This window comes from Taeniopygia guttata, chromosome 10, assembly GCF_048771995.1.
Source record: "Taeniopygia guttata chromosome 10, bTaeGut7.mat, whole genome shotgun sequence".
NCBI classification, from domain to species: domain Eukaryota; kingdom Metazoa; phylum Chordata; class Aves; order Passeriformes; family Estrildidae; genus Taeniopygia; species Taeniopygia guttata.
The window spans coordinates 6,337,076-6,361,236 of record NC_133035.1 but is presented as its reverse complement, the minus strand read 5'-3'; the positions used below and the strand labels follow the sequence as shown (position 1 = coordinate 6,361,236).

The 24,161-nt window shown below is 35.6% G+C and overlaps 1 protein-coding gene across 3 annotated transcripts in view; it reads right to left on the bottom strand.

Annotated features, from left to right (window-relative positions):
* Nucleotides 1-212: 212 nt before the first annotated feature.
* LRRC49 (leucine rich repeat containing 49) overlaps nt 213-24,161 on the bottom strand; it is a 37,802-nt gene continuing 13,853 nt past the window's right edge. For all 3 annotated transcript variants that reach the window (XM_030281790.4, XM_030281791.4, XM_072934064.1), the window contains 8 exons: nt 21,031-21,178; nt 14,453-14,536; nt 11,605-11,756; nt 9,399-9,636; nt 7,983-8,168; nt 4,111-4,220; nt 3,269-3,422; nt 213-1,288 (listed from right to left, as the gene is read on the bottom strand). In XM_030281790.4, coding sequence (XP_030137650.4) covers nt 1,082-1,288; nt 3,269-3,422; nt 4,111-4,220; nt 7,983-8,168; nt 9,399-9,636; nt 11,605-11,756; nt 14,453-14,536; nt 21,031-21,178 — 1,279 coding nt within the window. In that variant the 3' untranslated portion in view covers nt 213-1,081. The remainder of the gene's footprint in view (nt 1,289-3,268; nt 3,423-4,110; nt 4,221-7,982; nt 8,169-9,398; nt 9,637-11,604; nt 11,757-14,452; nt 14,537-21,030; nt 21,179-24,161) is intronic.

The following is a 24,161-nucleotide window of genomic DNA, read 5'->3' as shown; positions in this document are numbered from 1 at the left end:
GAATGCTATCCATGGCAATCAGCTGCACTTGCTATCACTTCCTAAATTCCATTTCTGGACAGAAGCTGGCAAGCTGTTTATTGTGGTAGTTACAGTACTATGGAATGGGGGTTATTTCTATCCCTTCAGTTGATTTTGGGGCAAGTTGTGTCTCATCTCTTCATGCAGTATTAAGTCTTTTCTTTGCACACAGTACTTCTTTATAGTATCTGTGAAGGGTAAAAGTGAAGAATTTATTTTTATTGATAATATGAAATTTTCACAGAGTCACAGAAATGAATTACAACTGAATAGTAGTTAGCAGTCTCCCTATCAAATGTAATGCATGCATTTTAGCTCATTTGATCTTGGCAAACCTCAGAAGTTAATAAGTTAGTAATCAAGAAACAATAAATTATATTAACATATTTTAACAAAATAAAAATAAAGCTCAAGTAAGTATACCCTGGAATCATATTTTACCTATAACAATTCACACCACCTTAGTAACATTAACAAAAAACATTTGAAATTATGTTTGGGCAATTTGTTCAGTTGAGAATTAGGCTGATTGAACGTCAATATTCTGAGCACTCTCATGTGAAAGTGTTCTATAATCTGACAAATTAAACAACAATAATAAGTCTTCATTGAATTCAGGGTGTAAAATAATTTATTAGGTTCTGGTCATAAAAAACTAAGCTACTATTCCTGGGTTTTTTAAACAGCAGCAGTCAAAAAGTGGCAATTGAAAAGTGTTCAATAAAAATAAGGCAAGCTTTGTAAATTTGTTCTAAAAATCAATGCTATTAGCACTACAGATTCAAGGGTAGGAGAAAAAATAAACAAGAACTTAGTAAAACAATCACCAAGTCATTTCTTTGCTATCACTTTAGTTATAGCCAAGGAAGCATTGGAAAAGCAGTATGAACGTAAACTTTTATTTCAAAACTGTTAAGAGTTAATTAAGATTTAAAGGCATCTTTTTGGGGGAGGAAGTGAAGTCTGCCCTAGTGATGATAATTTTATATTCTATTGGCTTATGTTTGTAAAACATGAGAGAATAGTGAACCAAAATCCAGCAAGAAAACACGCCTGGGCTCTACTGTTTCTGCTCAGTGATCCGCTGGAGGCAGAGTTTCATGTAGGAGTTTTTATTGCGAATTTCTATCACAGCATCTCTGACAAGTTCAATGAACAGCTGAGGCCAGAGCTTCTGCAACGATTCATTTTTCATATTGATGTCAGCTGCTTCTTTCACTAAGTTCTCAATGTAAGTCTGGCAAAATGTTTTTCTTTCTTTGATTTCCTGCATGAGAGAAAAATTACACAGTGTATAAGAAAAAGGAAAAAAATGTTACACAAGAGAAAATCCACAAAAACCCTTTCAAAAACTGAATTAATTAAAGTATACTGCAATTAGCTGGCAGATGCAACTGCGTATTTTCTCCCCTTGGTTTTATGTTGCAAGGCCCAGGGTCTATGTCCAGGCTTTTATGAGTGTTGCCACAGAGCCTTAATGTATTCATACTATATTAAGTCATTAATTTATCTGAAATTAACTTCAAGTAATTATACAAATATCTGTTTACAGTATTACCATTTGTGTTGCTTTTTGGCATAGCAGTCAAAATTTACAGAAATTATTAAACACTAAACTACTTTTCCTTCCCTCCCTTCCCAGAGTTTCATCCTTATAGTACAACAGTTGAAAAGTAGATATTTCTCTACCTGCCCTTACAAGAACATTGTCATATAAAAACATGCCAGTACTTTTCCACAGTCACTCTGGCAAGTGCTTGTTCCTAATGTGTATTACATTAGATAATGAAAAAAGCTGAACCTTCAAAAAAAAATAACAAGATGCTATGCTTTGTGCAACCACTAGCTCTGCATTTTAGTAACTCAAACTGTATTAATACCTGCTTCTGCAGAGTCTCTATAAAATGCCTTAAGCTTTGAACAGTAAGCTATATTGGAGCTAAATATCTAGCTAGCTTGAATGGCAGCATTGTTAAAAATTTTTTATCATACTTCATGCCACCAAAACAAAAGGTTTTTTAATGACTAGTAAAGGTTAGAAAATGCTTTCCAGCAGTTTCAGCTAAAAGCCCAAATTACTAATCAAAGAACCAAGACTGTAATCTTTAGCAATACACTTCTTCAGCCACATTTGTGATGTTAGTTTGCTGGTGCTGGGGACCTGGAAGAAGTCCTTTTTGCCAGGACGTGCTCTGCACCCTGCAGTACCTGCTGCCACATGCACAATGCTACAGCAAAGGACAAGGTGGGGATTGCTGCACTGGGAAGAGGAAACAACACTTTTATTTAATGGACTATACAAATACTAAGCTTATTTTATTTTATTATAGGGCTGGTTCCATGGTAAAGGACAACAGGAACACTTCACTGTCTTACTCCATGTCATTCAAAGATTTAGAGCTATCACGGTTTTTGAGACTGAAACGTTTTCTTAATTTAATCTCTCCATACATGCAGCCACCATCTCCTTTTATGCTGTGGATCTGAGATAATAAAACCACAATGGAATAACAGAATTCAGTGATTACTGAATTTGATTTAGTTTCTTGCACTACAGGATTTATATATTTCCACACAATCAAAAAGGAAAAAATGGGACAAATGTGGGAAGCAGAGTGCCTACAGTTAGAACTCACGATGGTGATTGTTCAGAAGGGAGGTTGTGGCTAAAAAAAATCTTATTCTCCCTGGGAACAATTCCCTTCTCCCCAAGCAAAAGAGTTAGAAGATCAAAACCACAAACTTAAACAAGCGTGACTGATGCCCTTGTCTGAAACAAGCCAGCTTGCAATTTTATTAATAATTAAACCTAGTACTTTGCCTATATATTTATTTTCCTGTAGCTCACTTAAAAGCTATGAAGCAGCTTTTTATTACTACAGCTTGCACTATCTCATATGTTGTCTGAAGGTGTTCTTCACCAATTCATTCAGGGAAAATCTAACATGTATAATATATATTTTTCTTCTTAAAAAAAAATTGTGGTCACTCCATATGGCTTGTAGGTGAGAATGTAGTTCTGAGACTGTGGCAGTGTTGAGGAATCACTTCACCGAAGACAGAAATTAAGCATTTTCCAGTATTCTGAGAAAAAGATCAGTTAGATACAATATTACAGATATGTAAATACATTAAGCAGTCATCTCTTAAAACCACCATTCTCAACACAACAATTTAAACTTGATGTACAGATAAATTCAGAGAGTAGTAACCTAAGGTTACCTAACAGAAAATGTAAATATTTTACCTCAAGCTTTTCCATATGAAAATCTTTTGTCATGTAATTCAATGTTGCTCGAGTTGTGCTTTCCCCTCCATTTCTTCTGTTATCACTACTTTCCTCACTCCCAATACCAGATTTCTTTCCCTTTCCCTCCAGCAGATAATGAAATTGCTTCCTCCTGTGAAATGAGATTTACAATCCTAATAATCGAAAACTTTTAAGTGCCGATGTTGCTAGGTATTGTGAGGGGGGCGGTTCTCCTTTTGAATATACATTTACACATTTTTGAGCTTTGAAGTACTTTGCATCCTCAAGTTATTCAAAATATGTATGACTCTAGATGTCCCTACATTAATTTGTCTCTAAACAATTGATATCTATCATGTAGCATCTCCTATACAGGAAGTCTTGCAGCTTTAATTTTTACTAAGTATTTGTCTATAGAAGACTAAAATAGGGGGGTTTGGCATCCTTTTTTACAGTACAACTCTTAAATCTGTTAACCATTAATTACCCATTATAAAATACCCACTAAAAATAACCAATTCTCATCATGAAGGTCCACAAGTCTTCAGCAATCCCAGTACAAATGCAGAATTGACCATTTGACAATTGACAGAATTGACAATTTGTGTGCACATTCCTTTTCATCTCCTCAGCAGCCTTCATACAAGTTCTGGGGAAACCTCTGGCTACATAGACCAGGAGACGGTAACACCTGCACATTATGCAGAGGACCTACCTTCTAGAAGATGGTATTTTTGAAATTTTCATCTTTTTATCTAAAAATAATTTATTCTAACAGTGTGCAAAAGACTTAAACAACATGTACTGGACAAACTCCAGTTCTGTTCCTTGTATTTTACCTGGATTCTCCAAATAAGGAAAGCATGCGATAATGCGGCAGCTCCGAAGATGCCACATATGCCAGAATGCCAAAGAGCCTTTCTGCCTTTACAATGTCATTTTCAGTAACCTGTGAGAGAGTGGGAAGGGAAGAAAAAAAGAAGAAAAATTACATTTCAAAATTAGCACATTCATATTTCATTACATATGTACATTGAGAATTAACTGAAATATTTTTTGTAGAACACTGCACACAGATCCGTTGCAGGCACATCTACAAAACATAGATTTGCTTCTACTGGCACTTTACATGTATTTTAGAAGAAACCCAATGCTTTTTTTATTTCCTGTCATTCTGTATATTTTAATGTATATACATGCTGCCCTGTGCTTCATGATAGTCTTTGTGAAGTGAGGAATTTTAAAAATGGTTTCTTACATTCATTTTCTGAAGGCCAGACATATTAATTCTGCTCCATACTGCATGCACTTACAAAAGGTCTACTGGAAAATTTCTGATTAAGTTATGCTGGAGAAACAGAAAGATTCTGGGCATGCACATGTGAAAAGATAACTTACAGACTTTTATTTTGGCAGCATCATGGAAAAGGTTTTATAAAAGAGAGGCTTTAGAGGGGAAAAAATTTTCTCTTTATTTTTCAGCTCCTGAAAATAAGTGTTCACTCATTATATTTCTCTAAATGTCTACCATAGTGTTGTTTCAATATTAAGTTCCAGTCACTCTTTAAACTAACATTCAACGGTTGAAAAATTTTCAGGATTCATTTTATACAAAATTGAAAAGTGTAAAGAAAGCGAAAGAGATTCATTCTTTGGTGGTGGTGGTTACTGTTTTTTGTTTGTCTTGGCTTGTAATCTCTGGAGACCATGGCCTGTGCTTCTCCCTGATGGCCAGACTATGAACTGACTTCAACTGCCAAAAGTTTTCTGGCACAGTTTCTGGACTCCTGGCTTTGTGCTGAGTGCAGAAGCAATCTTTATGATCACGAAATCTGACCTGGATAACACTGGACAATGAAACTTACTCATTGACTTCTTAACTTCTGGACGAAATTTAACTTCCATTCATCCTATAACATACTTTGGGAAAGCAACCCATTATTAAATACACTTCAATACTCACTATATTTACTAAGCACCTCCAGACAAACTTTGTATTCTGTGTTATTGAAATGTGTGTATAGAATGGAATTTTGATCCACATTAACACATTATTATTGTATTCTTGTGTAAAGTTTAGAGACTATACAATCTACACGTGCCTAAAGTATACTGCAATAGCATAATGCAGGGGTAAATTCAGTCAAAACACCGATCAGGAAATTAGAAATGTAAAGTCAGTTCCACTTTTACAGTGGAGTTGTTAATTTTCACTTAAAAATTAAGTCTTAGTAGCCTAGGAGTAGATGACCTTGCTGAACAGTCTGTAACAGAAGCAAGGCCTAAAACAAAGAGCATAGAAGGCAGCTAGGGAAACAAAGCCCAGTGCACAGGCAGAAATGTCTGCTGGAGAAATAAGTGATTTTAATGTATTTATTTATGTTAAGAGAAGCATAAGGACCAGGTCAACAGAGACAGCAAAGCCGAATACACTCTCCAGTTCACAGAAACTCATGTTCTCTATCTTAGTGCAGTGCATTGTTTGCTCCATTAATCACAAAAAGATTACAACGGTAGTATCACATAAATGTAAGGCTTCATGCCTGCTCCTCGCCAAGTGCACAGAGCAGGCACTGACTGTGCCAGCAGGCCCTGCTCAGGGAAAGGGATGCATCTGTCACACTCTATTCCATACCACTGGGTGGACAGCAGTCAGGAGGGCTTGGTAACTTCAAACTTTGACAACTTAAAATGAATCTGAGATTACTATCACTTGGAAGAATTTCAAGTAGTACCTCAAAGACAATTTGTTTCTTCACAGTTAGTAAACGTAACAATTGGACAAGGGCACAGAATCAATTGTTAGGGGGAGACCAACACTCAGCTTCTAGCCTGGAATATTAACTGGGATGGCGGGGGAAGGCTGGGGAGATAATAAAAGGTTTTTTAAAGAAGTTTTTTACAGTTTAAAAGTGCTAGAGTGATGCAATTTATTTAGTTAATTCGGTTTTATATTGCTTTTACTTTGCAAATCTGAGCACCTCAGAGTGGACAACACAATACTGGCTCCACAAACATTGCACACAAATGGTAATCAGAATAGCAGAATATGCACATTTCCCTTTCTGTCATCTGGAACTGTTATTTAGGGCTGATCTAAGGTCTGGGAATCACTTCAGGGGTTGTGTTCTTTACATTGAAATAGAATTTTCTATTATTCATATTAATCCAATAGGTAATGCACATCTGCAAAGCTGTATATCATGACTTCTGCTGTAGGGTAATGAAAAACAGCAATCAGAGCTCATCTCTTTCTTCTGCTTAGCTAAGACACTTTTCAAATTATTAATGACTCTAGAAAAAACTTCTGTATGCACATCTTCATGTAGTGTGGTCTGGCTGAAAAAGTCTGTTGAGGACAAAAATGTTCTTGTCATATATATTTAAGATCTGATATATGTCCTCCATAAAATCATGCTGTGCTACATGTGCTCCATTTTCTATATTAATCCCCAAGAACTATTAAATACAAAGTTTTCCCTCAGAGACTGAATTTGTTGACCTTGAGATTGTAACAAAAAGTCTACTTAAACAGTTGTGTTACTTTGATTCTCGATGAAGACCAAACACAAGATTTATCTATTTGCTTTTCATTTGAATCACTAGCAGATTTTGAAAATATGATGCAGTAAAAAAAGAAATAAATGTTATATTTTTTAAATCAAAGAAGAGCATTTTTTCAGCAAAGTACTAAATTTGAAGTTATTCTATGTTTTTCATGGAATTACTATCACTAAGTTTTCTTCCTTTTCAAGATACTGTGTTGTTGGAGTGAGTCCTGTTTCCATCCTTTCCTTGCTAGTTAATTCATTTAAGGTCTATAGCCACTCCTACTCTTCTGAGCAACTAATATATGTTTTGTACAACTAAAACCAAGTAAACCATAACATCCAGCTTTGGCTGGATCAGATAACAAGTATATCTAATCCAAAACGTATGAAGATGACCAAATTAAAATACCAGATTTAAATGCTAAAGCTGTGTATTATTTTTGCTCTAATTAACTTCCATAACATCTCTTAAACCTACTTAGCATTTAAAATTGAATGTGCATTCAAACATTGTGTTGCATTGTAACTATTTTTATCCCTTTATGATCAAAGTCCATGTATAAAATAGATGGTTTATATGCTTGAATAAATTTACTTTCAATTGATGTAAAAGGGAATACAAAGTACAAAGAACAGCACTTTAACAGCACTATTAGTGTCCTAACTTTCTATTTATTTAAACATAAAATGCACACCCAACAACAAAAAAACTTCTAAAGACCTTTTACATAGCAAGCAGAAAAAAAATTTAAAAATATATTTGACAGACTTTTCCTGTAACAGGCTTAAAGCAGAAAATATGATTCTATGGTATATTGTAACACTGGCAATTGTAAATAATCACATAAACTACTAAAGAGTCTGTCAAACACATTTTTGCCTAAGTATTCAATGTCAGTGCTGTGATTTTCTCCAAAACAATTTTAAATGCTCTTAAAAAATCAAGTTAAATTGTACACTTCTTTAATAATAATTTCACTGAATTTTATTTAAGAATAATAATTTCAATATTAATTGCACAAGAAATTACATGGTGAAGTTTACTTTTACGCCTTAACACTGACAGGGTTGTGCTCATTTCTTTAGGAATTAATCTGCTCTTTTGGAAACAACACTAATTTATCCTGTATGAGGACTTATATGAAGCAACACAATCCTACCTTCACTCCATTTATCTTCTGTAGATTAAAATGCTTCAATCTGAACAGAACATAGTATTTCCACAAAGTGAAGTTGACAACTGGATTTCCCTGAGGATCAACTGTCAACTGTTCCATGCGATGCATTTCAGCCAATGCACTGAACTGCTGCAGTGCCACAAGATTTGTCTCCTTAAACTTCAGGTGCTGAAAACAGTCAAACCCCAACAAATTAAATAAGGAAACAATAGAGAGTGATCACAGTGATTCTATTCTGTGCCACTCCGTTTTCAAACTGTAACACTCATGTGTCTGATGAAGCAACTGAGCTCATTTCATTTGAGGTCTCTGTAGCAAAACACATCAATGTATCAACCAAGTGCTGTATTACTTATACTACGAGACATCAACATTACAAGCCCCATGCAATTTGTAAATTCTTTACTTAAAGCAGGAATATTTTCAATGTTACATAAAGCAATGATACTACTTAAACAAAGTCTGCTTTAGTTCTGCAAGTAAAGCACCTGCAATATCTACATATACAAGTACAATACATACTTTTAAAATATTCTGCACTTTTTGGACACAGGGTACTGGCCTAATTCATACCCTGCCCTACACTAATGTTCTTATGAGCATGGTGTATGCTAACCAGCAGTATTATTGTGGGAAGAGCAAGAAGGAAAAATTGATGGTAAAGATAAAACTATAGTTGTGATTCTGCTATCACCCACAAATTGTCCCCCACCCACAGTGAAACAATTGTTTCATTAAGACAGATAAATTTGTCTTAAGCTCCCCACAGATTTATCAGTCTCAATTAAACCAGTAAGTTCTTGTTATACTCAAAATCTTGAGAAGCAGCAGGAGCTTCAAAGCCAGTCAATCTGAGCTACAAGTTGCTTATGTTTGTTATCTCTATTTTACTATTTGCATTAAAATGCCTGATTTGAATGACTAAGAAAAAAAGACATACTGAAGAGACTTCTCATTTATGTTGCTTTTCTTCATCAAGAACTGAGGAATTTCATGAAGTGTGCTGATTTAGTTATCTATTCCTTCTAATCTTTATCTTTTTATCCTGTCAGCAATTTGCTCTTTGAACTCATGACACAAATGAAGTCTTCCTGATACCATGGATCCATAACAATAGTACAGAACAATAATATGGTATTTACACACAAGTTTTGCAACTTAAAAATAATTAGGTAGGTCCAAGAAATTAAAAGAAATAAACATCAGTCTGAAAATAAATCTAAATTTAAATGATTAATTTTTTAAGTATCGAGGTTATCATTATAACAGGATATATGCAATTCTTAACTGTATCTGTTCACATGAAAGCACTTAGTGGGGGGGGTATGCCAAAGTAAGGTTCTATTAGACAATCCATATTCCATAGCTGTTCAGAGCTGAAACATGAGGCATGCTCACCACACAATTAGGAAATTTTGTCTTCAGTTTTGCTAACACTTGAACAATTTCATCAAATTCTATGAACATAAAGGAGACCGTGGCAATAATGCCAGCTGTTTGAACACTCCAGTTTCGATCCAGGCACTCCAGTGCCCCAGCACCATACAAGCCAAGAGTGTCTCCTTCCACCTCCACTAAATGAGACTCTAGAACAGACAAGCCTTGTACTGCACTGCTCAGGATTGTATCAAGAGATCTGTAGAGGAAATAAAAATATAGTGATATAAATGAGATGATTTTGAAATAATATCATTACTCTACTGAATAACAGTCCTTTATTTTATCAAAACTCAACTGTCAAATACAATGGCATTTCTCAGCATTCATTCATTTTCAGTACCCCATCTGTTCAAATACACTAAAGGCTGGAAAACCCTTCTCCCATCAAGTAACACTGTCTTTGTTCTACTTCTTCAGCAGAAAGGGTCTGGGTGTATTTGAGTTGATGGTGGGGTCAAATTAAATAAAGAGTCCATTCATATGTAATAATTTGCTTTAAAATTTTAGCTCAGAATGCTAACCTAGCATGTTTCATATTGCTTTAGATATCTAAACAAAACTTCAAACAATGTATTTATTTAAGCAACATCCCCTTCACATTCTGTTTGCTATATGAAATGTAAAAGTGGCCATAAGCAATAACTCAAGCATTTCTTTCAAATAATGTGACCTTTCCAAATCATAAGAGCAACTTTAAAATTAAGCAATAAATCCAGGTATTCCTGAATCCTATCATTTTTTGTCCTACTTCAAACATTATACACTCAGCTGGCTGGACTTAATGTGTACAAAGACCTCAGGATAAGCACAAATTACAGGTTTAGGAAGTTATGTAATGATTGTTATTATTTTATTCTTTACAATATTCTTAGTCTTTTTAATCCATTTTGACTAGTAGCAATCATTTGACTGATGTTGTCTCGACAATAACAATCAGAACTCTAAAATTTCACTCAACTGAAAATGTTGAGTCCACCACTTATGTGAAGCTCTAATTACTTATCTATTCTGAATTTCACCTGCAATCTTATTGCTTTGTAGCTCATCTTGAAATTCTTCACTATGATAAAACACATACATCAAAACAGCATCAGTTCTTGAGCAATGGGAATGTGTTCATTAACAGAGAAACTGTCAAACTACCATAGTTACACTGACTTCGTCATGGGGAGGGATTACCAACACTGGACGAAATAGCAAAGAAACCAATCAGGCAAAAAAGCAGTGGGTAAATGCATTCAGGGGAAAGCTTTGAAAGTGCAAGAATAGAAAAGATGATGACCATTTAAAAATGCTAAGGAAAAAGTGTTTCAAAAGATGCAACACTTGACTGAAGAACCAGTTCTAGCCATAAAAGAATGAAACTTAGATGGGTTCTATTTGTGAGAGACAAAGACTTCCTGAGCATCCCTGACATTTGCAGCATTGACCAGGGACAGCAGGAAGCTGTACTTGCTATTCAATTTGTGCAGACTAGTTTTTCAGGCATTTGCCTGAGCTAGCCAAGATTGAAGTGCTACTTTTGGTTTTAGCCAATCCAAGGCATACACTGCTCATTAAGTTCTGCAATGGGTTCTGGCCACATGGCCACCTTTTTAGATGCAATTAAGCAAAAATAATATATTTTAAACCAAGAATACTAAAATTATCTTGAAAATAAAACTAAGTCTGGTAACTGCTACTGTTAAAATAGCATGGATGTGAAAGCAGTCCAACAAAAGATGCCGCAGTTCAAACTAAGAGCCTGAATACAACTATGAAACCTCTTGATATACAAAGAGATTACAAATCTTCATAATGCTCATACATCTTCATTTTGTTCATTTAAACTGAAGGCAACAATCTAAGCTGTTAAGGAAATGAACAGCCTCAAGAAGGCTCAGGAATTCACATTTAACGTTTCTTGTAAACATGAAGTTATCCTTTATTTAGCAAAATCACATAATAATTTAGCTTGCACTTCTTTAGGCAATGAGTTACTGTTCTATTTCTTTTTAAACATGTTACTCATTACTAATGGTCAAAAGCAAAGTAAACCATCTTTTCAGGGTTGATGTGCATCGACAGTACTTTTGATAATGAAATACAGCAAGATCTCAGTGGTGAGAAGTCGTAACCTGAAATTTAAGACTTGAACAGGTAAAATCAACACTTAATAGAATACCTGCTTTCTTCAGGAAATACATATGCAGCACTGCCATTGATCTGGCAGGGTTCATTTTCTTTATCTTTGTTTAAAGAAGCCTCAAGAGCAATTTGGTTCTGCTGGATCTCCCACTGCCGAGCAATGTTACCAATTGTTAACCGCTTCTTTTCCTGAAATGAGATACACAGGTCACCAAAAGGCATGACAGGGCAGCATCAACACATTTGTTTGTTCTGAAATATGCCACTTAAGCAAAACACTTTAAATTGCTTCAAATTGAAGAAACTGTACTAGTGGTTGGTGGTTACACATTAAAATCAATGTGTTGTTCTAGTGCTATTTTGCATAAGCAAATAATTTCATAAAATTTGCAATAAAGAAAGAAGAAAAGTAACATAATAAATCCACAATTTATGAAAGCATGAAGTTAAGCTACTTAGGATATGGAAATTGCTACTTCTGCAAGTGTTTCCATTTTAAAGAGCTCAAAACTCTAGTTCATGTTCCATTTGTCCAGGGAGTTTTGATGCTCTGGTTAGAGAGCACTGGTTGCTCAACACTTACCGACTTCCTCAATGATTGAACTCCATGTCACAGAAAGGGAGGGAAGCTGGAATCAGTGTTTTTTATCACAGCAATTTTTAGAAAATTCTGTTTGTTCTCAAGGCTTAGGGCCTCAACCTCAATTACTGTACAGCTCTACTGCTTTGTTAGCCCTCAGATGTGGGCTGTTGGATTCCTACAGAACTTCAAAAACTTCCATAAATTCTTTTACATAATGCAAATGTTACAAGTGTGAAGATTCTGCTAGCAGTAACTTTCTCTTGTTCCAGTAAATATTAAGTTCAACCACTGTTGGAAAGGAATGTCATTCTCTATACATTTCAAAGTAAATCTGAAGCTTTCCCAGAAGAGTGGGCTGGAAGCAATAAAAAAGAAGTCTGGAAAAAGAGATGAAGAAATTCTGCTGTTTGAGTAGACAAGTAACAACAAGGGAAAAAGAAGAGATGACTTTGCTGAAATAAACATTTTCAAAGAAGTGCATACATGAAAACAGCAATTGTTTGCTACTGAACAAGTGCCTGTAATTTCATTTACACTTCATATAGAGTAAGAAATGTTGGAGAAACATGATGGTAAAAGAAAATTGCAGAACATAGTTCTCTAAATATTTTTTCAGATTTAACTATGAAGAACCTATAGTTGACAACTTCTTTTGCTGGACGCTGTATCTATGAGCATATTTGTTCCTTCAATTCAAATGTGTGGAACAGGAAAAAAGCCTGAATCATAACAACCCATTCACAAAGGAAAGATCTACAAAATCACTAAATCATATGAAAAATATTAGTATTTGAAGATAGGAAATATACTTTGATAAAATTAAACTCTAAAACATAATACTGAAATTGAGTAAGGATTGGCACTAGGTGTTAAAAATATTTTCTACTAAGGAAATTTTCCACTAGGTAAAAGCACCTTAAAATCTAGGCCACCAGGACAAACAATCTCTCTGCTAAAAGGAAACACTACATCAATAGCTAAGAACATGAACTACAAATAAATACCTACTTTTTTTTTTTTCTAGTCAGAGACATTTTCAACAGCAAGAGACAATCCCATGTGTGAAAATTCTTTACTAATTTTCCATTTCTTTATGCTACTAAGATCTGTCACTAACCCTTCAAATCTGAAAGGACTTTAAATACATCAATATCTTGCAGGAAAAGTAAAAATATCAAAACCAAACAACAACACTGCTTAAAAAACCCAAAACCACCCTCAAACTGTATCTAAGTCTTTTTTTATTATATCAATATTTTTAATCAAATAGAAATATACATGGATACAAATACACATGAAATCAAAACATCTTATTCACTGGACAAAATTTTCCCCCCCATAGTCATATGTTTAGGTTCTTGGAGGGGTTTTGATATACTTAAAACATCTTTTAACATACTGTTAATATTCTGTTTGTGTCTTTTTATTTTTCAGTTATATATGTTTGCTACACTTCTTATGGCCTCCTGCAACTAATCCAGTCTAATCCCCTTCTTGAAATATGATTTTACCTAGGAAACTTAATATGGACATGAACATTTCTTGTTTATTTGCCTTCCAAATTGAAAGAGATTGTTTGTATAGGCATTACTGGCTGACAAAAAAAACTGTAGGCACTTTTTTCCTCAGAAAAAAAGGACTTGGAGACAAATGGTGATAGTCACATAGCAAATGGAACATAGATGCTCTTAGATTCTTATCTTTGGTCTCCTGTTAGGAGCACAGCTCATGGAGTCAGCAGCCCCATGAAGAGTGTTCTGGAGGGCACCAGGGTCTCCCCTGGTGGGGCACTTCTGTCTCTAGTGTTTCAGCACCAACCAGGCCAGCTGGGCTGGGAGATAAGATGGATCAGGGTTCTGCTGACAGAGTCAACAGCTGGACTCTGCCTGTGGCCTCAGGGCCCCTTCACTCTATCCACAGAAAGGAACAAATTCAACAGGAAACAATGAAGGGAAAAACTACTTCAGAACACCCTGAATGACTGCAGCCAGAGTGTTCACCTAGAAAGGGGAGACCAAGGAACATGAAGTCACTGGAGAAGTCCTTCACTTTAGCCTGGATTTATGAAAATGAAGTTTCCCATCCACTGGCATGTATCACATGTTCAATGTGGGCTTTCTGCTAAAGTGTACCTTGCATATTTGACTGAACAGAGTTTCAGTCATGGAGTGCACTGCTGAAGCTGTGAAAATAGATAGAGGCATATTGGGCTATATAATCTAGTATCTGCAGAAAAGAAATTGGGATATAAATTTTGCTGTAAAGTGGTTTACAGTAACCTTAGAAGAGCCATAGACAGTACCTTAAGCAAAGTCTGTCTATGGCTTTCACGCTTCTTTTCTTCCTCTTTCCTTGCTGCAATAGATGCCATACGTCTTTCTTCTTCCTGGATGAAAAAAAGAGAAACAAATTCCTAAAGGGAGGAACTAAGTCAGTTCTGAAAAGTTTTACTGATAAATTATGTTCCTGTGTTGGCATTTGAAATGGAAATTTTCATTTTAACACAATTTTAGAATTTTTATCATCTTTAATGTTTCTAAATACTATTAAAACCAGTCAAATTGGTAATTATAAATAAGTCAAGAGAAACAAAATAAATAACTATGCAGATAAAAACACTGAAGATAAAGCAAGTTAAAGGTAATATATGTGAGAGTCTTTGAAAAAATATAAAACATATGGTGACCAGGAAAAATATTTTTAGAGATGACAGTGCAATATATCCTCATATCTTTGCAGTAGTTTTTGCAATTAGAAAGATTTTTTTTTTTTGTAAAAAAACACACAGAAGGGTCCTTTCAGATTTACAGGGCCTGGCTTTACTCAATCAGTAACAGAACTTGAGAAGAACAGAACATTTTCAAAGTTAGCTATTCCATGACCATTATGTCCCATCAATATTACTTCCTAATCATGAAGTCTCAAGAAAAAAGCCATTGATTTCTAAACAATGAAAGAGAAGCTGCTTCATTTTCCTGGTACAGCAATTTAATACTGCAATACACCCATATTAGGTTGGATGCCCCTTGTTTACAGAAGTTTAAACATTCTCACAGCATAGTATTTTTAGAACATATATTTTCCAAGTAACAAAAGAAATGTTCACTATGAAGTAAAAAGTGTAGAGTTCTTCCAACACAAATATTTGGGAAGCATACTTTAACTTATTTTGATTTACTTCACATGCCATTTGGGTGTTTCTATTGAAGCCTCCTCCCAGAACATATGAAAAGTGTTTTCATTTCCTCAAAATAGAAAGCTCCTGTCCAAAACTTTTCATTTTCTGGAAAAGTTATATGTTAACAAAATTAACAAACAAAAATGAACAGAAAGCACCATCAGCCAGTAAGATATATTGACATGTCAACATTTCTACATAAATACAACATGCTATGTTTAGAGCATTGTAAGAACCCCTAAGCACATGGGTGAGTGCTTACTGGAAGATAAAATAAAACAGGAACTTCACACTTAGCACGGCTATTACATTTTTAAGAAAACAATTTCTAAGCATAAGAAGTTCAGTGCATGTAGCAGACTTACTCTGTGTACAGTCCCCCTGAAACCCACTGATACACCATGGATTTTGGCATCAGTCTGAAAAGGGTTAAAGATCAGATTTGCAAACTGTTCCTCCATGACTTTATCCTCATATCATACATTAAACAAGAGGAGTACCTCAATGCACAGTAAGGCATGAGGCTTTGGGCAGAGTAAGCTTCTCTAACACAATTGTATGCAAGAATTTCCTTGGAACACTAACTGTAAAGCCCCTCTTTTTTTTTATTATTTATTTATTCTCAGAGTAAGTTGTCTTTTACTGATGAAGTTCTTACTGTTGGCAGCCTCCTCTGCTACTGGGCTTTTAAGCTATTCCTAAACAGGGTATTTCCAAGGGACTAGTATAATGGAGTTACAGCATAATACAGATTAGGACTTCCATAGGTCACTAGTGCATGTTAAATGAGATCATTAGTAACTGAATAGCAAAATAAAAGCACACATATATATAGAAGGCCTTCTAGATGCCACTGCAACAAAGTACCACACAATTAAATCCTATATGTGAATGGGAGGGTTCAGGGGCAGGCTGTGGAAATCATGAACTAAAACCCCATGCAGGCCATATGTCACAAATGTGAATGCATCATTAATAATGCAAAATAAAAATGCATTGTTCCTCAAGATATGATTCAGAATTTTCAGAACTGCAAACATTATCCTCATTATGTATTACATTATTCTGTTAGTGTTTTGTGTAAAAAACACAAGTCTTAAAATAAAAGATAAACACCAGCAAACTACATTAGTGATATCTTTCTTTAGAGAGCAGGTTAGATTTGTTTCAGGGAATTTTTATTTTTTATTTAAATCACTTCATTTGGCTGTGTATCTATGCTTTTAAACTAGGCTTCCTAAAGAAACAAAAAGGAAGCTTCCTAAAAAAGCTTTTTACAGTTTTTTTGTCTTCATCTTCTCTAATGACTTTTCAACACATTGACCATATCAAATAACAAAGTATATTTAGAAGTCTTAAATTAAGGGACTTTTCTTGTTCCCTAGAAGTTTGATTATATTAAATTGGTATGTAGAAAGAAGAGAAATATAAGCTAGTTTTACCACCAAGGAAGAGGAAGCAGAAACTATCCATTTTTTTTGGCAGAAAACATCTGGCCATTCATCAGAGACTCAGTTTTAAACTAACTGAGTTGGTGTTGTGTTTCACACTGATGGAGGTGAGAGCTAGATAACAAAATTGCATTAATAGACAATTAACCTTCATTGAATTCATTCATTTCAAAACATCTTGCTGTAGTTTTTTTCCAAATTTTAAAGCAGCCATCTATAAAATTCCCTAAATCAGTTTTCTCTCAGCTTCTACAAATCTCTTGTTACTCTATCTCTCTGTCTTCTCAAAGCTTTTCCTTAATCCAGTATGTACCAGACGTGTACCTTATGATTCTGTCTTCCATGCAGGAGGGTCTACTGCCCCCACTGGAGTCAGTCCTGTACCTTCCCTGCCAACAGTTTCCATACAAAGCTCAAAATCAACTAAAGCAAATTACATTCTAACAAGAGTATTAACTGAATAAGTCTTTTTTCCATGATCAAGAGTTTATCCTAATTACAGACATTTAAAAAACACTTATCCTTTTCTAAAAGAACTCAGCTTAGCCAAATAATAAAACACATCCTTAGCTTTACTCAGTATTCATAAAGGCAGAGTGATAGAGAAAAGCTCTGAATAAAGATCAAGGGTCACATCTACATATGCACTTCTTGATTAATCTTACACAACATGCAAAAACCCATTCCCCAGGAATCCATAAAACACTCCCTACCACCCCTCCTCTTTAGGAAGGGGTTTTGGAGGAGCGGAGCCCCCGCCCCGTATCACTGCTGGCTCCCCTCGCTGTCTGTCCATCCCGGTCCGTCCCGGGCCGCTCCCGCCGCGGCCCCGAGGCCTTTCCCGCGCCCATGGCGCCCCCTGCCGCCTCCTTTCCGCAAATGACACCATTTCGGTCACACAAACTCGCACTTAAGTGTCTTATTTCCCATGGAAAGGAAAAAAACCCCATCAGGGATCTCCCCCTAAAAAAAACCCTCAGAACACTTCATGGCAGTGATGGACTACAGTAACGAACTCTGTTGTGGATAAAGCAGTAGAACCTACTCCCTGATCAGCAATGACATGTCTAAGCAAATAATCAAAACCAAACAGCTCTTACTTTAAGCTTCTAAAAATATAAAACCTCAATGAAAAATCCAAAGCTTTACTTATAAAAAGACACAGCTTGTGTTTCAATCTGGCAACATTTTTAAAATTTTGCATTATAAATCATATTTACACACATATAGGAATACATACACACTTAGCAAATTCTCTTGAGGAAGTCTGTTGGAAGTGATGGATAGCACATGTTCCTGGTTATGTAACTCTTTAGTAAGGAATATGTACACATTTCAATCATATTTCAATACTTTATTACCTATTTGCAGACAATCTCTGCTTACTATTACAAAAGAGTGGAAGAAAAGAAATAGGTCCCAATTAAACTGTAAACACCACTGGGCAGGCCCACTTTTGAAAAAGTTCAAACTACAACACAGGGTGAAAAAGCTTGAGTGCCCAGAAAACAAAAAACCATTATGCGGAGTGAACTAAGGTAAATAATCTCAAATACAACCTGAGCCTGTTCTGACTGTAAGGCTCTGCACAAGCTGTTCCATGGATCCAATTATCCAGTCCCATCACCTTGTAGCTAAGGTGAGGCAAAGGTGTAACAGTGACTTACTGACAGGAACACAAGTGAACACAGGAGTACATTCATGATAATTCACCCTCCTGCCTAGTGTTTAAGCTTTGAGACTGAGCTACCAAAGGTCAAGAAAGCAAAAGATTGCCATTGAGCTGATGCTTTAGATACACAACACCAAGTGGTTGGGTTTTCAGCTGAAAATCATCTTGTGTGGACAATGAACAAGTGAAGAGCGTTACAGGTACTAACCTCCACTGATTTCATCACAGCTGGATCTATGCTAAGTGGTTCAAGAACTTGAATCTTACATTCAAAAATGGCTTAGGAATGAGGTGGCCTAAGAAAATATCAGCTTCCACACAATGTCAGGTTTTAAGAGTTGTCATAATTCAATACAATTCCTTGCTTAAAGGCAAATCTACCCCAACTTTAACAGTATTAGAATAATTACAGTGCTCAAATGTTTTATTCCAAGTACAGTGTCTTTGGTTTTCATGGGACCTCTATGTTTCTGAATAGTGCCCTAAGGCAGAGAAGAGACAGCTGCCATTAAATTTTTGCACCAGGGCTCCTTTCTCCAGGGAATCCTCTGGGAAAAGCCTGGCACCAAAGTGTGTATCTTCTTGAAACCAAACATAAATGAAGCTTCTAAGTCTCATGCAAACTTCTGACAATATCCTTCAGTAAAAGAAAAGTTAAAATCAGAACTAACAGCTGTGTAAAAGACAGTTCTTGAGCAGAAAAGCTTCTGAACAAGTTAGTAAAGAATTCTTAGTCAGAAAAAAATCCAACTCTCAGTTTATTACAAGAAAAAGCAACACTAAAGTTCAAATGGCCTAAATGTTCTTCAGGTTGATGAAGAAAAGATCCTATAAATGTAATTAGAGTTCAGTTTTTTACACTAATCAAGAGTGCAAGTCACATACTCAACACTGCAAGTCCATTCTCCACCAGGTTAGATCTACCCTTACAGCTGACAGCAACAACATATTGCAGTGCTAGGCAGAATAGCTAGATTTGGGATTGCCAGCTCTTTAATTTTACCACAGATCCCATGATACTTGTTATTTTTCTTTAAATCCCAGTTTTGTAAGTCATACGATTATCTGGGTAACAGTTTTTATTGGAGAAAATATATAGCACCCTCTACGTGGAGAAACATGTTAAAAGGCTCAAAAAACAGAAGGCAAATAAAGAGTGTAAAGCACATTATTTTTACAAGTAGGTTTATGAGCAGCCCAACTGTAGAAGCCTGGTTTTCTATGACTTTTTGTCTTTGTGGTTGATTCTCTGATGTTTAACAAGGTGCAAACTCAGATTAAGTTCTTCCCATGGCTGTAAATTTCTGACATTGTTTCCCCCATACAGATCTCAGAGTCTAAAAAGGAGTTTGAGCTCTTTCTACAGTTTTTCCCATCACTGATAGTTCCACCAGGATCCATCTCCACTTGACAAGGGTTAAAGTGGAGAGATGGAAAGATACTTTCTTTATGCAACTCAAGTTCCTGAAATAATACTGATAAAACAAATTTTTAAAAGCAAAGTAATTAGCAATTATTAAGTCAGTATAAAGTCATAATAAAAGTAACTATTAAGCAATTATTAGGTCAGTATAAAATATAAAAGCCCCTGAAGCTTAGAATATCTGTGAACAAACAAGTATTTAGTATTTTCAATGCAGAAGCAAAACTCTCATGTCCCAAAGTGCTTTCTTTTTAAAATTATTCCACACACGTTATATTTTTCAGCCTAACAGGCTCAATGAAAAAGCATCAGCTGCAATTCACAATGCAGTACAGCCTTTGTACAAAGCAAATGAGCATTTAAGAGAAGGTGTATGTATCAGCACCTGGTCCAAAAAGTTACCATTGTATCACTGTTGCTTGCTGCTGGACAGATTTCTCTGGTAAGAAATCATGCTTACACATCACTTTCAAGTAGGCACAGAAGAATTAGCAGGACTATTCCTATATTAAAAGATAAAATAGGTCACATTATGGTAAAACCCTGGTGATTGTCCTTCATTCCCTGGAGTGGATTTTCAAGAAGCCTGTAGAGACTGAGTCCTCTCTTCCCATATCAAGGTTACTTGAGCAGCAGAAACAGAAATTATCAGGGAGAGTAGGTTAGGAAGAGAGAAATTCAGACAGATACACAAACTGGGTGATCATCAGATCTCCCTAGGGAGGCTGATTAAAGAAACCAATTAAATTATTAAATAAAAGATATCAATTACAGCAGTTCTAGGGCAAACAGACTGCTTTGGAAGATATGTGCTGTTCCTTCTCAGCGATACAAAAAATCAGCAAAGACTGTTAGGAAAAGTCTAACCAAAAATTTTGCAGACTCATGTCACATGGCAGCTGAACACACAGCATTTGCTGCTGGAGTTTAACCACTTCAAAATAAACATGCTAAATGAAGTAAATGCAAACCCTTACTTTATACTGAACTAAAGAAAAGGGTTAAAGTTTTAAATATTGTCATGTCTATTCACCATTCAATTCCAGACTAAAGGAAAAAACTTTGTATTTTTAATATACACATACACAGAGAAACCCTGCATTTTACTTCTGATTTGAAGTATCTATTAAATTTGATGAAAACAGAAATTTCTTACTGTGATTCTCTTCATATCTAGCTGTCGGAGCTGCATCATATGATGGAGAACAGTGTGTTTGTACCATGTCTCCTGAGCTATTGGATTGCCATCAAGGGTGATATCTGACAAGGATGAGGAATCAGCAAGGCACAGAATATCCTCAAAACTGTAACCAAAAGAGTTTAAAGTTGAAATTTCATGGAGTAGGAATAATTTTGAGATGGACGATTTTATTTTTTAAGGACAGAACATAAATATTTAACTGTACTGAAACACTTCCACCCATCAATACTGCATATGATAAATACAAGTATTCTGAAACACCAGCAGCTTCTGCTGGTAAACCTTTTATTCCCTTCACATACAGGTAAAAAGATATGCAGAATAAGGAGAACTATAGGAGTATTTAAATCAAACCCCCTGCTAAAATATGATGCATATAAATTCATATTCAGAAATACAATAGGTGTATTTGCCGTCAAAGGCAGCATGAAAAACCTGGAAAGTACAAGGAGAGAAAGCCAACCACTGAATGATCCTAAGTGTTTGAATAACCATTATTATTGGAAGTAAAGCAACTACAAAACCACCATAATCTTCAAAACAGATTAGTCCACAAGTTTGAGTTCAGTCTACAACCAGGTGTCTTCTTAGAACACATCAGATTTTGTTACCTGCCAAAAAATAACTGACCTGTGTAAAACAAATTTAGAGATTTATAACGTCTGTAGTGTTCCTTTCATTGAAAATGAAATGTGAAAAAAATCAGCTCAGATAATTAGTATTTTTAAACAACAGAGAACTATTTGACCGGATTTTAATTTAAAAAGCTGAATAATTATGGTACTAAATAAGACTGCCTAACATGTTTACAATGTATCTATGACACTGCACCATCCTTATGTCCTTTGGCATTCCAAAGTCAGGTCTGCCTCAAGCCAAGTCAAACCTTAAGTATGCCCTGAACTTAGTGATCAGAAAACACATGCAGTACAGATGTTCATTTCAAAGACTGTCACTGAATAAAGTTGCAATAACTATTCTGGTGCAATTGGTGCAGAATGCAAGGAGCTCCTGCACTGTACACTCAAAGGGCACAGCAGAAAAGTGACAGTAAAGAGGAAGATACTACTGCCTTTGTATTTTGTGCATGAAAACAATCTAAAAACCAATGGAAAATAAACTGTGGGTAGATTGTGACAGACAGAGAAAGTTCTTAGGGTATCTGAAGAATTGGCTGTTTTGTACATGTATTTAAAGCTTGATTATTATTTTCTGTTTCTTTTTATGATCCTGTTTCCTTTCCAGAAAACAGCTTATGGAAGTGCATTTTGGAAGATCAGTCTGACATATTACATAAAATATATACTCAATATGTCCTAAAGATAAAAGATAATCTTCCCAAATGACACAGAAGTTAGTAAGGCAAACTCAAACATGTTAGAACAGAAACCCCTACAGTCTGAATTTCCATTGAGCTAGAACATATTTTGCTTGAAAAATATGAACATCTTTGGTCTTCAAAATTATTTTTAAGTATATTTAAAAGCATTAAATATATTTATTCCAAGTACTTACCACTAAACATTTAACCAAAGAGTACTTCTTTCACTACATATGATTTACACATTTTAAATAAAAACAATTTATTCAGGAAATGACAGAAAAGTTGAAAGATTACTAGTGTGTTTTCAAGACCTTCCACTTACACATACTGCTGTGCTTTGAAATTCTCACTGCTTCAGCATGCCAGAACATTCACTCTGGACCTAAAAACAGATGTGCTTGCTTTATCCTGCTTTTAGCTGCCCTATTAGCAGATCAGTTTTAGAAAGAAACAGTGCAAAAAAATGTTTTCACATCTTTGTATACACATAAAAAAACCTGAGCTTTAGAAATTCCATACAGAAAAGTTCATATACTGTACTTGTCACACTGGTATCCTAATCCTAAACTAATGAAAGCTTTAATGTGCTACATTCCCAAACAGATGGCATGGGTTACAACCAAGCCTCTGTTGGCTTCCCAGCATGCAGACTGCTGGGACAGTGCCCCGTGGTGACCACCCGACGCGAATCAGAGGCCACATCTCAAGGCTCTCTCCAGCCTCTGCTCACCACAAAGGAGCCTTTAACCTGCTCAGGAAATACAAAGCAGCTCTGGATGGTGCTGTGTCAGACTGCCTCAGTCAAATTTCTCAAGTGGAATGTCTGATTCTCTTTCCAAAAGACTTTCTCCTGCAGGAGACAACCACCTCTCATTCCTGTTCTTCTTCTTACATAAATCGTCTTTGCTGAAATTGTCTTTTCAGCAACACAGAAATAAGTCACAAATTTGGGCTAAATTATCAGAAAGTGTTTTCTGGAAATCGTTTGCAAATAGATCAGTTTTCCATCTTGTGTGCATGCTCCATCTCCTGCATCCAGTTCTCCCCTCTGCCCAAGGGACACAAAGCCACTTCCCCTTCTCATATCAGAATGCAGCAATTACTTAACAGCAGAGCACGCTGGAGCTCAGCCTGCACCAGTGATACACATTCACAGGACACAGGAACATTCATCTTCTGTTTTAACCTGCTTGTTTAGGAAGACAGTTGTTCCTTCTCTACACATTTGCATCAACTTTTAAAAGCACGTTGCACAAAGGTGAAAAGCTCTGGAATAAAGAAGGCAACATACTTACTATAGTCTGAAAGAACACCTGAAAGGGAACTGTATGTTCAAAAATATTTCAAGAAGAAAACTTGTGTATTTCCATGTTTCTAACTACTAAACTACCTATGAAAACAGATGTAACTACTATCAACCTTTCATTCCCCTTTACCTGCTTTTGTTCAAGCATTTAACAATGCATTTACAAATTTTCATCTTGCTGAGTTAAAAAGGTATTTTCTTGTTTTTATTAGGCTAAGAACATTGCTTCTCTCAGGTTTCCAATTCAGCAACCAAATGAAGAACAAAAATTACATGAGCTTGTTTCCAACTCATTCCATATGCCTAGACTAAATGAAAAAGCCAACATAATACTGACCTGGACAGCAGTGTAACACTAAAAATATGTATTTTGTTTCCAAGATTAAAAAATGGTCTTCCCTGGTTTCACACGTTCAAACATGAGCAATAATTTACTTTCTGACTCTCTGTGGCAAA